Genomic DNA, 13,375 nt, shown 5'->3' with positions numbered 1-13,375 from the left:
CTTGATAACGAGATCAGAGCAGGGAGAGCAAAATTCTTCTAAAACGGGAGTCCGAGTAATCGGATAACTCGTCAGGACTAATAGGGCACTTTTCACGCAACTTTGTTCTATCTGATGGCGGGAATAGCACACCCTACAGAAACCTCTAGCGTACGAGTTGCGACTCGGAAGTCGAAATTTGGATAGGTATTGGGTGTCACTCGGTTGGTTGGTCTGGTGTGATCGGCTGAACCGGCTTTGGTCTAATATTGAACCAAAATCAAAATCAAACCATTAATCTAAAGTTTGGTTTCAGAAGAGTTTTTATTGAGTTCCTCTTATCGGGTTATTATCGGTTTGATACCGATTTCAACCCGGTTCAATTTCAAAAAATTAATAAGAAAAAAAGGGCAAGATATCCCTGTTTGATCGTTAGCCCCTACACCAGTGCAAGGGTAAATGAGAGCGCGAGCATAACATGGATTGGAATTTTAATTTCATGAGGGATTGGGCGGTAATTTCATGTGCTCCTATTTCTAGATGCCAAAATCATGTGACCAAAGAGTGTTCTTTTTCCCTAGAAAAATAGGTTTTTCCCATTTTCTTTTGATTTCTTAACTGTTTTCTATCGTTTTTATCAATTTGGTTTTAGGTTTAGTTTTTTATATTGATTTGAACATTGCTTGGTGATGATTTTTATTTTTTTTTATATATATTTTTTTGGAGACAGGAGGGGTATCCGACTTTAGGCCGACTAAATCCCCCCTGGGCTCGTACATGACCCCCACACCATGCACGAATCGGGAGCTTTCTAGGCCCTAGTGAGCCTCAGGCGAGTGGCCCCAAGAAATTATGCAGCAGCGAAGGTTTGATCACAAGACCTACTTGGTGTGATGATTCGTTTCACCCAATCCAAAAACCGCCCATTAAGGGTTTGATTCTAGGTTTTGTTCGGTTTCCGATTTTAATTGGGCCATTGGTTGGTCCGGTGATTCATGATTGAATTCTCATGTCATTATTAACTATCACCCTCATTGTACATGGTCAAAAATATCCATCACTATTCTTAATCAAAGGATTCAAATTTCCATGAAAAGATTATGGGTGAAGAGAAACTAGGTCCTACACCCTTAGGCTTTAAATCAATGGTTCCAGAGATCGGTACCAGAATTGGTCCTTGCTGATTCCAATCTGATTCGAATTCATTGGATTGGCTAAAAATCCGCCAATTGATCCACTTTTTTGGATTGGATCCATAATCAAGTAATTTAACAATAAATATAATTTTTTTTTAACAAGAGGGAAGCAAGAGGTAAATATCAATTCAATTAAACAAATGAATCATCATTTATTGGATGTGTATTGACAAGATTTAAAATTTACACGGTGAGGCAGGCAACAAAGGGAGTTTGGTAATCACAAAGCCTATTTAATGACCAGACACTTAATTGGCCTTGTCTATAAGCTACAAATGGGGAGCCGTTTTGGGATTCCGCGGCTAGAGAACCTCTGGGCAAGGATTACACTCAGAATGGGCAGTACAGATTGCATTAAAAAGAATACAGGAAAGAAACTATGATACAATTAACAAAAGTGTCGACAACCCTGAGTTCAAATCACCTCCATTTCTGCAGAACAGATTCTTCCTCAAAAGAGTCCAGAAAGGTTGAAATCCCATTTTGCGTTGATTCATGTGGTAAACAGTGCAAACACGAGCCCAAGCTAAGCTTCGTCGGCAGGGTATCATCTCCACAGGCTTTCTTAGGCGAGGACATTCTATGCATTACACAGAATATGTCAACAAGAATGATCAGCACTAGCTGATGCATACTATCTGAGCTAGGCAGATTGTGTAGTTGGAGAAACTGCAGCAACAAAGCAGTGTGAACAGGACTAGACAATACTTTGCCAACTAACAGGATGCAACCCCTGCGCCAAAAACAATAAGTTACTCAAAATACTTTATCACAGGCTAATGAACCAATAAATGATTTTCAGAAGAAAAAAACACTCCGAACCACTTCAGATGTTCTAGTCTCATAGTCTTCAGACGTCACAGCACTACGTGGCTCCAACATAATATTTTGGAAAAGCTCAGAGAGAATACTTCATTTGTCCTTTCTGCTTCCTTTTTCTTTTCAGTCTCATTTTCAGGTTCTTTGGTGGAAATCTTTGAGCTGGACTAGCTTTACAGTTCCATCTCCACCACATGTAAGAAAACCATCAGAAAGGACTTGGATATCTGTGACTGCAGCCTGTTTTCATGAGCATGAAATATGGCTTTAAGGCTGGAATAGAGACCATATATAGTCCATCTAGTACAAATTGACAAAGGTGAAGAGATTACCCGAACAACTCCACCAAAGCCCCTGGAGCTTGGTTGCAGAAAAGTGTGTTTCTCATGTAATTTTGGCCAATGGAATACAAGCTCAGCTCTTTTGACATCCCAAAGTTTTACATCCCCATCTTTACTCCCCGTTAAGAATAAACTTGTATTGGGGATGGTAGATATACTTGTAACACTCCCTTCAATCGCAGCAAATTAACCCATCAAAGAAAATCCCATGTATACATAAATCAGTTATAATCACATAAAGACCAATGCTTGTGTACCTTGGTGAGCCTTTGGTATATACCAAAGCATCCCATTCAGGTTTTGTTCCCCAAATTTGTTTGAAGTTCCTGATTGTCTGTCATGTGTAAGAGAAGACTTGGTATTCTGTTCAGAGGCATTAGAATGCCTGTTTCGCTTTGTCCTCCCAGTAGCAATGAAACGGAAGTCATGAACCCCAACATCACCACCTTTTCCTCCAGTGACAATAAGGGGAGAAATAGAACCACTTCCTATGTCATGATCAAACACAGATAGGGAACGAGCACCACCTTCACAGATACAAGTAAAAAAGTTGACACCATTAGAAAGAGGAAAAACACTAAAAATGGTGGTTTTTTGCAGTGATTTTTCCAAACAGAAGGTGCAACACGAGACATTCCATTTGGCAAAAACATGAAGTTTAAGCCTTATGGCATGTTACGTAAGCCTCATGAATACAAAGTCAATGAACTGATCTAGCTGGTTCCCTGTAGTGACATGAGCCCAAGGTCTTTAGGTTTAATCTTGGTTAGCTTAATGAGACTAAGCTGAGTTGTAGTGTCTATATTATGTTTAAAACTGAAAATGCAAAACAGTTTTACTGGCCAGCAGTACAGGAACTTGATAGGCAGCCTAGCTAACCTACTTTTTCGTCTTTTTCTTCTTCATCAACTCTGACTTCTGATCTGCACTCTGGCAACCTCATCTTTGGTGACCTCCCCTTTCATCCTCGGCAGCTCCTCCAGAAACTAGCTACACAGTTGGGGTTGATACGTCCATCTGTTAGATCGTTATTTCAAGGTTTAAGGTTTACGCTTTCATGGTTTATCTTCCGACAAGATTGCTGCTTTTAATGGAGTTCAGCGATTTAGCCACAGAAGATGAAGATGCAGGAGAAGCATGTTGTTGGAGAAGTTGAAGACACCAAAGAAAATGTCCCATCAATGATGTAGCCAGAGTTGCAGTAGCCAGATTCATGAAGATTTGGGTGGCTATGGAGATCCATACCAGGGTGTGCTATCTAAAAAAACCGTGCCTTCAAAAAATAACATAAACTTATTAAGCCAGAAAATTGTAATGAGTGTGGCATCTTCGCATGGTGCCTCACTCTCAAGGCAAGAGCTTTTAAGGCTAAGCCTTGAGGCAATTTCCTCAGACCATCCTGAAGGTTTAAGCGTCACACTCCTTTTGAAACACCATTTTCATGATCAAGGGCTTGCATTTAAGAATGCACCTTTTCCTTATTTGAACTTATTTCATTTCATCACATCTGGAAACATAAAATGAAGCAACCAATTTCACATATTTAGTTATGATATTTAAGAACAAAACCTTCATGACATATGAGAGAAGCTTGAGATGTGGTTGAAGGAGCCAAGGTATCCCATATAACTACATTAACACCATTAGAGCTACACCCAGCTGCAGCAATTATGGATCCACTCCCTGCCACATAACTAACATCCCTGCAACCAAGATAGCAACCATTTTAAAGCTACTTAGGAGCACAAGCTAAAACAAATTTAACACAAGGACGATAGGGAGAAAATTGATCTGACATGAACATTTTGGATAAAGTTGGCAGTATCTCACAAAAATTTTAAAAATATTATCCTTTGCTACTGGCCTTTTGAATGCACCTATCCAGATAGACCAATAGGATGACCCAAACATCCATTTATGGTTGGAGTATTAATGGACAACAATTTTAAAAAGGGGGGTGGGGAAGGATCTTGCGTCATAAGAAAACAAATAAAATGGCCTGGGGCACTTGGTCTCGAACATGTGTCTAATAGAGGGATGAAAGGGACCCACCATTGGATGGGATGCAGACCATATAATGGTTAGGCTAAAATAAGCCACATCAGGTGATCAGAACTATCTAATTTTTATATTTATCATTGAATGGTTAGGATATAGAACAGATTGTTAAGGATTGTAAGGTCATACTGATTCATGGACAGGGTAATGCTTGAGAAGGGACATACTTAATAGTGGGTCCCAACTCCCAATCCCTTTAATATGAGACACATGGTAAGTTATGGTGACTTGGTCTGGTTATTAGTATCCATTGCAATGTTTGTGGAAGGAGCTAATCAATAGTTGGTCTTAACCCTCTGAACATGTGATATGCAGTAAAAGCATCGTGCCAAGCCACTTGCAAGAAAACCTTATTGCACAGCTGATGAAAGAGACCCTCCATGTGACTTTAAATATATAGCTCATCAGTTGGACATTCTGGTATAGTGGCATGTGTACTTACTGGACATTAAGTAGCAAACCAACATTTATACTTTACTACAAATATAAAATGAAGATATCATCCCAAAGAATTTTGCCTAAATAAAATACATACAATGCATGACTGTTAAAGCAAAGGGCTGCTTCTGTTGGGCGGACATTGCTCCTTCCTCCAACTTCAAGTTGCCATGTGCATACGGTTCCATCTGATGCAGCAGTAGCAAATCTCTGTCCACAGTGATCAAACTGCAATGCTGATATTGATGCAAGTGCATATGGTGGAGGCACATTTGCAGCAGGCAACACACCATAGGTTGCAGTAGCTCTGTCCTTACAAAACTGCAAGAATCATTGTTATAAAACTATAGTTGTTTAATGACAATACCCTGGACAAATGTCCAGAGAGAGAAAGAGATGCAACATTTAACACCAACACTCTAACAGAGCATGGAAGATTCTTTCATGCATAACATTGCAGAGTATGGGAGATGGTTCTCTTCATGTTCAATCCCACTAAATGAGCAATGTTAGACCATTTAATAATTTGTGATACTGATTCAATGATATATTCTTTTGGGCTAATAAGAGTTTTATTGAAGAGAAGGGAAAGTGGATTACCCTCCCATGAGTTTTTAGTAGGAGAACGCTTTTATTGTTAAACAAAGTCCATTGAACAAAAGCTGTTCTACTTTGTTTTGGATATTTTCTTCTACACATCAGTAAGTTAATAAAACTAAATACCATGTCATGGTTTAATAAAACTCAACTTTCCACTCCCCCCCCCCCCCCCTTTTCATTTCAAAAAATGAAAAAGAAAAAGGCCTGCAAAAGTGTAATAATGGGCACACTTATTAGTTATCAGCACAATTCTATATAGATAACAGAAATAAATTAGTAAAGAGGAAATAGAAGAGTACCAGTACTTCTTTCTATTCTGTTTCCTATGAGATGTTTCACTTTCTCCTGACTTGCTGGGCTGTGCTTCTTTCCTCTTACTTTCATCTTTCATGTTTCTTTTTTTCAATCTTTCATTTATCATTTTCCCTCTTTTTTTTTCAGTTCTCATCTCATGCCCCATCCGCCTTTTCTCCATCTTTTCCTTCCCCTGTTTTGGTTAGACCTCGGTTACCTACTTTGTTTTGTTTGGATCCATGTAGCCGACCTCATTAAGTTGGGATAAGGCTGAGTTTGTTGTTGTTGTTGTTGATAGACAGGCTAGGTAAGCCAGGGTTAAATGGAATCCAAACATCGTGACTACAATTACATTACAACTACAGTTTGACCTTGGAAACAAATTTTATGCAGGGACAAGTGTAGTTAAGGATATCAAAATCTATACTCAGAAACATATATAAAGAAAAAAATTCCTATGTCAAGGATTACCATCACTGGTCCCAGGGGTAGAAATCTGAAAGGTGAAACATGCAGTTATCTACATTGAAAGGAAGAAATATCCTATAAATCTATAATGCAGTGTTAGAATTCCATACCTCCCAAAGATAAACATGGGTATTACTAGATCCAACCAAGAACAAAGGCCGTGTTGGGTGACTGGACAAAGCCCTTGTGCTTATATTTTCAACTGTTGCAGGTAGATCAACAAATTCCTCAAAATCCTCTTGTACACCCCAACCTAAGCCAGAAGCACCAATACCAGCATAACCTGGGATTCCAAATGCAGCCCCACCTGTCATTTCTTTCCCTGGTTTTGCCAAAGGCCTTCTTAGTCCAATTGTTGCTCCACCCAATCCAAGGTGTGACCCTTTCTTGCTACCAAGACCGACACCTGGAGAAACAAATGTGGGCATTGGAGTAGATTCAGAACCAGCCCACCCATCTTGCGGCCAATCAGCCTCTGACCAGATGTAATCTGACTGATCTTTAAAAGGTTCTTCGTCTTTCCACTTAAAGAAAGCTATCCCCTGAAACAAATAGAAATACAATTTCAAATTCTGAACAAGTATCTAGTCTTGGGATGTTTGAGATTTGTTAAATCCTGACAGTAAACAGATCTTTCAAATCACTATATCACCGGCAGTAAAAAATCAGAAACCATAGGCTGGTGTTGTGAGAAATTGGAGCTTTTTTTCTTCTAGATATTTTGTCTGACCAACATTTTTTTTGGATAACCAATTTAATTAAAAAAGAAGAAGAAATACATAGCTAAGCACCAACTGAAACTGGTTGGGATCCTCAAAGAAGAACTACACAATAGAAAAAGGACCTAAATAGTAAATACAAAGAGTCCCTACAACCTCCCCCCCAAATTTGCCAATTTATCAGCAATTGAGTTGGCCGAACCATAGCTAGTAAATTCACATACAATTTGCATATTTTATGAGTATCCGTGCATATTGTTCCAAAAATGAATTTTTCTGTATCTTTCAAAAGTATTTTACCCAAACTTACAATAGGCCAAACAAAGCTGTAGCTTTCCTTGTCAAATTACATGTATCTTCAAGGTCCATTGGCCCCCACATGAAACCAACCAATCATCAATTTGAATTAAATGCAACCAAATAATTACGAGAAATTTCTAATTTATCAATTTTACATGAATCAAACAGGTAACCTGTAACTCAAAACCACACAGATGTTTGATGACTAAGATGCTGAAATACCATTTGTATTATTTGCAAATGCAAAGGATTGGCATAGCAACCTTTCCAATTTATAAGAAATGGACAGAAGAGAGTGACAGTTCTTTAAGAATCAAAAGGAGATCCCAACAAACACCCATAGTGGTCAGATGCTCTAAAGTGGGGAGAGAAAGGCATAAAGCTAACCTTTCTATTGCTAGCAAGCGCTGTTTGCCGTTGATCAATGGAATTGATACATATAGCCTGCAGAAATAAGTATTAGTAACTCACTAAATGCAGTATTCGAAATCTTAAGTCCATAGTGGACATGATTATGAAAGCGGAAAGATTGTAATAATCATATATATGTAGAAGGTAGAGGCAGAAGGGGTAATCACCTCTAGAAGCTCTCCGTTTTTCTTATATATTTCTTTTGGATGCTCAAAACATATAGCTTCCCTGGTAATGGTAGATGCTTTCCATCCAGGACCAAGGAAACTATGGCCATCAAGAGATCGATACTGAGCTGGTGATCCAGCCCCATTAGAAGAGTTGCTATGCCATTCCACTTGATCATAACTTGAGGTGTCAGCATTTTCGCAGTCACCTATGGTTTCTTTATGTATATTACTCCAGCTTCTAGAGGACTTCTGGCTAATAAATTGCAGCCAGCTTACATTTTCCTGCGCAAAATCTTTCCATATTTCCTTTGGATCAGTAGAAATTTCCCATAAGATTTCAAATGATATCCTCCAGTTTGTATCATTAATTGTGTGCAAGTTATAAGTTCTCCAACCCGGATGACCACCCAGAGGTCTTGGTTGAGACCTAGATTTTTCTAACCAAACAAGAGTAGGCATAGGTAACCCATCCTCTACTTTTTGCCTCAAAAATGATGCTAGATGTTTTTCATGAGAAGAAGAAACACATGAAAGTGAGCTCTTCAATAACTCCGCCATAACTACTGTGACCATATTGATCTGTTTCACGGTAACATTGCCATCAGACAAAGAAGTTCTAGGACTAAATGCCAAGGAGGAAAGTCTGCTGAGAGAAATATTATATAATTGACCATCTTTAAGGACATCAAAAACTGGCTGTAGCAGAACTTTGGCAAACTTGGTTTGGAATCGCCAGAGGCAAGCCCCTAAGAATGGCCATCTTTCTTCTTCTGGTATTGAAGACCAAAAGTTTTCACCATCTTCATGTTGCCCTTGCGTTTGTGTAGCATGGGGAAGGCCCCCCACATCATCACTTAACAAACTATGGGTTGTCAACTCTGCAGATTGGTACATAACTTTCTTCAAATTCGTGATGTCTGCTTCTGAGGGTGCGTACTTCTTGTTGGTATCCATAATCAAAATGGGTTGTACCATCAGAATGAGATCTTTCAAATTCCTTAAAGACCAAGCAGAAGAAAAACATGAATAATATTCAAAAAGATCAAGAACAGTAAAGATTTTTATTGTGAAATCATCTCTCAGAAAGCCAGCACAATAAAATTGCAGAGTGGCACTTAAGCTTCTCATTGGTCGTGTAACATACGAATTCCAAGCTATGCCACCATATCCATCACTTTTTGTAGAGCTTGGTGTCAATTGACGGCAAAGAATGCTCCAGGCCACAATATTCCGAGCAACTAAATAGCAGACCTGTATGACAGCCTTCAGAATGAGTGTAGGAATGATACATAATGAAAGAAAATTGTTAAATTCATCTTGTTGAAGTCCTTGAGAATTATAGTCGTGTAATATTTGGTATCCAAGAAATGGCAACCCATGATTGCATGAAAATACTAGCATCTGCATAAAAGAGGAAAAAACTTAGTCCCTGAAGGAAGCAAACTTTAGGGGAGAAAAGAAAAATTAGAGAAACATAAATATCTTGGTTAATGAACTGCTTACCGTCTCAATCAGATCAAGACTATTCAAAGCATACTTCTGTTCAAAAATTGCAAGTCCTGTGTTTAACTTAAGTTGAAAACTTTCATGTAACAACTTGAATTGATGAGTCTCATACTCTTTGGTGCGGGCAAGTGCTTGATTAGATCTTAAACAGATGTCTTGCCAAACAGGATGCTCCATTATCAGCCCTGAAAGGTACTGGATTGCTAAATCCAATTTAGCATGTGACTCCAAATTAAAAGCCACATCACCTGACAGCCAGTTAGAGGCATCACTGGTGGATGACTTTAGTAGTCCGTGTAGAATGTCAAGGTTCCCAAAATCTACACTGCCTTGATCTTTATCCTCAAGAGTGCTAGGAGAAGATGAAAGCCACTCCAAAGCTTCAAGCTTCAATCAATATGAAAACAAGCAATATGAAAATGATCAATAATACACTCACACACACTCGGAGAGAGAGAGAGAGGTTTTTAATTCAACCAATAAAAAAAATGCTAATCTATTACCTACCAGATACAGTGTTTGAAAGCTTGATTTCCAGGAGCAATGCAGAAATTGCTTGATCAAATCATTTATAGACACTAGACAACAGATACCAAGGGTTTGAAAGTGACTATCGAAAAGAGTAGTCTTTTGGGAATTGGGAGTCAACATGGATGATTGTGACCTAGAGATTTTTTCTAACATTCTTGGTTGTAGGAAGGACAGTTGGACCATTAAATGTGTTGTAGGTAATCCTCAGTCATTAAGAAATTTTTAACTCATAAACATGACCTAGAGAGAACCATATGCCGATAAAAGTTTGAGTATGTCTAACTTGAGAAGGTAATTGTTATACCCGCACCCCGAGAATATAATTAATTATTATTTTCTTCCTCGTGACATGTAGATATCATTGCCATGTATGCTGGTGACCTGTTCTCCATGATGGTCAAATCCAGCTGCAAAATCATTGACCACAATACGGGCTTGCCTGTGGAGGAAAGATTCCTCAACCGACGGTGGGGGAAATTCTTTGACGGTGACTTCATTGATTTTCCTCCAAGTACTAATCCGGGAAGTGAAGAGTACCAGAGCGTGTACCTCGGAGCGTTGCCTCACTTGGACACCCCGTTCAGTGATGAGCTTGACCCTGCCGTGGCGAGACTGTTCGGGTCATGGGTGACAAACCATGACGGCTGAGAAGTAAGTTTTAGCCCTTAGTTTTATTTATTTACCCTTTCCTTCGATGTTCTCAAAGTGCGGGTCGGGGTTTGAACCACCCGAGCTATTATGGTTGAATAGGGCATATTTCAATTATGGGTCCCACTTATTTAAGGGAGCGTGTGATGGGCTTATAATCCCATGGTGGATGGACCCATCCCTAAGTGGGTTCTTTTCTATTTGAAACCTGTGGGCAGGCCCATTTAGTTAAGAGGCCCATTTAACTTGAGGGCCCATTTGACTCTATTTGACCCAAAGATGGATTAACCCATTCCTTTACCCTAAATAAGACCATGGGTTGACCCATTACCTCTTGACCCATTTGACTTAAAAGATCCAAGACCCATTTTTACAAATAAGTCTAAAGGGGGAGAGAGCACTCATCCCTCATTACTTCTCCCATCCAACCTAAATCGTGGAGGAAAGAAGAAAGGAGAAGAAAAGAAGGAAAGAAGGAAGAAGTGAAGGAAGGAGACGGGAGAAGGGAGAAGGGCTTGGCTGAAGCTTGAACCACATCTCTTGGTGGCCAAATCGTGGAGCTCCTCTCATTGGTAAGGTAAGCCATTAGAATCTCCTCCCCTTCTTTGATCGATTTTGGGTTTTGGGGTTGGAAGCCATGGTGGAGAATCGGTCTAGGGTTTGTTTTGAGACCCAAGAATCGATGGGAACTCATGGCCTTGATTTTGTGGAACTATTTGACTCCATTGGCTAACCTCAAAGCTCCCAATCCCATCCCCATCAATAGACATAGGGTTTCTACCTTATTATGCCCTAAATGAGGTTCTCCTTGCTTTCCTTTATTGAATCAATGGGTTGCATAGGCCTAATGGGGTCCTAGGACCCTAATGTGCCAAGGAGAAAGCCTTCTTGGTGTTTCCTTTCCTCCAATCTACTTGGAAGTGAAAGCCTTGGTGAAAAATCCTTTGATTTTGGAGTTTGGGAGCAGGTGGTTTTACCTGCGGTTTTAAGACCTACGAGAAACCACCCCTGCAACCACCCTAAGACCATCTCTTAAGAAGCTCTCTGTTGAAGTCGGTTTTACCTGCGGTTTCACATCTGAGGTAAAACCACACATAAAACCACACCTAGAAGAACCCTTCCTGAGCCCCTGTTAAAGTCGGTTTTACATACGGTTTCATGCTCTCTGAGAAACCACCCATAAAACCGCCCGTTCCCAGAACTGCTGACATTTGACCTTGACCCACTGTTTTGACCATAACTTGATCTACACATATCGTATTGATATGATTCAACTTGCGTTATAAACTAGACTCGAAGGGCTACAATTACTATGAAGAAACCTTAGACCCAATATGAGTGTGTGATCCTCAAAAATGGATTCAAACCTGACTAATGTGTTTAGACAGCAACTTTAGAATCTAAGTTTTATGTCGGTGACCTTGCCTACTTCGTGGCTATTGGAGTAGAACTCATTAGGGTTTAATGGGGGTATAATTACAACCTAAGGTGCCCCTAACCATACTAATTAATCGATTTATTATAGTACCAAGATCTACCTTTAATGCCCTTAAACCCCCTTTCCCTCATTAGTTTTGGGTTGGGAAACTTTGGAAATTAAGGTTGGACCTTGAGGTTCCACTTGGAACCTAAGAGGTGACCTTGGTTCAGTGTTGGACCTCATTAATGAGGCCTTGCCTCTAAGTACAATCCTAGAACCCCTCATTGCAACCTTGTTGTTGAGTTTGGGTTTCATTACTCAAAACCCTATAATGTGACATTTGGGAGTTCAATCCCTTGAGTTCTCTAGACCCAATGAATTTAATGATGTAACCAAGCCCTAGTAGACCCTAGGACACCCTTCCCTTGTCCTTGGGACTTAAAGATCCAAGTAGGACAAATTGGGTTAAAGAACACCTTCAAAACTATATCATGGCTTGATCGAATGCAAAGGCGGATGCAAGGCCCTGCCTACAACCGTGCTTGCATCCGTGCTACCCTAAAGGCCTACTGGCTATGTAATTTATGGGGTTTCCCCTAAGGGACTTTCCCCCACCCTTTCTAACACTCTTCTACACTATCCTAGGCTTCATTAATTGTGTGAGGAGACGCACTTAGCGGACATCGAATGACAAATCAAATCAACGGAACACGAACTATATTGTGAGTGGGGATTGGATCTTGTTTTGTTTTGAGTGCTTCTATGATTAAATGTTGTGCTTGATGCATTCATGTTATGTGATGCACTTCATGCATAAATACATGTTTATACTGTTTATCTATGAATGTGTTCATGTGTGTGATAATTGATGACTATGTGTTACAAATGTGGTTGAAATTGTATGAGATGATACTGTGGTTTGTTTAATGTCTTTCTTCATATATTATATTTGGCCTGTCATATGCCGTGTCGTGCTGGTACCTGGGTACTAGATGGTATGGGACGTCGATGTACCCGGAATACCTCTCGATACGATAGTTTTATATAGCATGTTGCATATTTGATTTGATTTTTATGTTAAAGGGATACGGAAGGTAGATGTGTAAGTTCTTACACCGTATCACCTTATTGATAATCCAGCCCGGGGATCAAGGGTAAGTTTTGGTACCGTGGTTGAGATTATCGGAGGCTTGCTGGGAGACCAATGGTGTGTTCTGGGACTGGCAGGCTTCCACTGACGTAGTTAGGGGTATATCGTTGGGGATCAAGGGTGTGTTCCGGTACCAGGGATATGGCCTTACTATGTCGTAGATTAATAGTGTTGTATCGTTGGGGATCGAGGGTGTGTCGGTACCAGGGATACAATTCCATTACTCTACACAGCATAGCATTCATGCCTACATTACATCTCACCATAATCATCATCATTATTCATATTGCATATCATATTGTTGTGTTTGTTGCATGACCGTAAATC

The 13,375-nt window shown here is 39.8% G+C and overlaps 1 protein-coding gene across 2 annotated transcripts in view; it reads right to left on the bottom strand.

Moving 5' to 3' along the window:
* Nucleotides 1-1,592: 1,592 nt before the first annotated feature.
* Nucleotides 1,593-13,375, bottom strand: part of LOC122664110 — a 29,899-nt gene continuing 18,116 nt past the window's right edge. Inside the window, exons 8-17 of one of the 2 annotated variants that reach the window (XR_006333286.1) lie at nt 9,297-9,686; nt 7,791-9,194; nt 7,600-7,656; nt 6,304-6,735; nt 4,929-5,152; nt 3,905-4,038; nt 2,593-2,862; nt 2,327-2,505; nt 1,998-2,234; nt 1,593-1,908 (exon numbers count right to left, since the gene is read on the bottom strand). Coding sequence is in view for 1 of the 2 variants with exons in the window: in XM_043859809.1 (XP_043715744.1) it covers nt 2,130-2,234; nt 2,327-2,505; nt 2,593-2,862; nt 3,905-4,038; nt 4,929-5,152; nt 6,304-6,735; nt 7,600-7,656; nt 7,791-9,194; nt 9,297-9,686 (3,195 nt within the window). In the remaining variant the exon portion in view is untranslated. Of the gene's footprint in view, nt 2,235-2,326; nt 2,506-2,592; nt 2,863-3,904; nt 4,039-4,928; nt 5,153-6,303; nt 6,736-7,599; nt 7,657-7,790; nt 9,195-9,296; nt 9,687-13,375 lie in introns of both variants that reach the window. The other variant, XM_043859809.1, reaches the window with a different exon arrangement.

Source organism: Telopea speciosissima, chromosome 6, assembly GCF_018873765.1.
Source record: "Telopea speciosissima isolate NSW1024214 ecotype Mountain lineage chromosome 6, Tspe_v1, whole genome shotgun sequence".
NCBI classification, from domain to species: domain Eukaryota; kingdom Viridiplantae; phylum Streptophyta; class Magnoliopsida; order Proteales; family Proteaceae; genus Telopea; species Telopea speciosissima.
The sequence above is the reverse complement of the archived record's forward strand: the minus strand, read 5'-3'. Positions and strand labels throughout refer to the sequence as shown.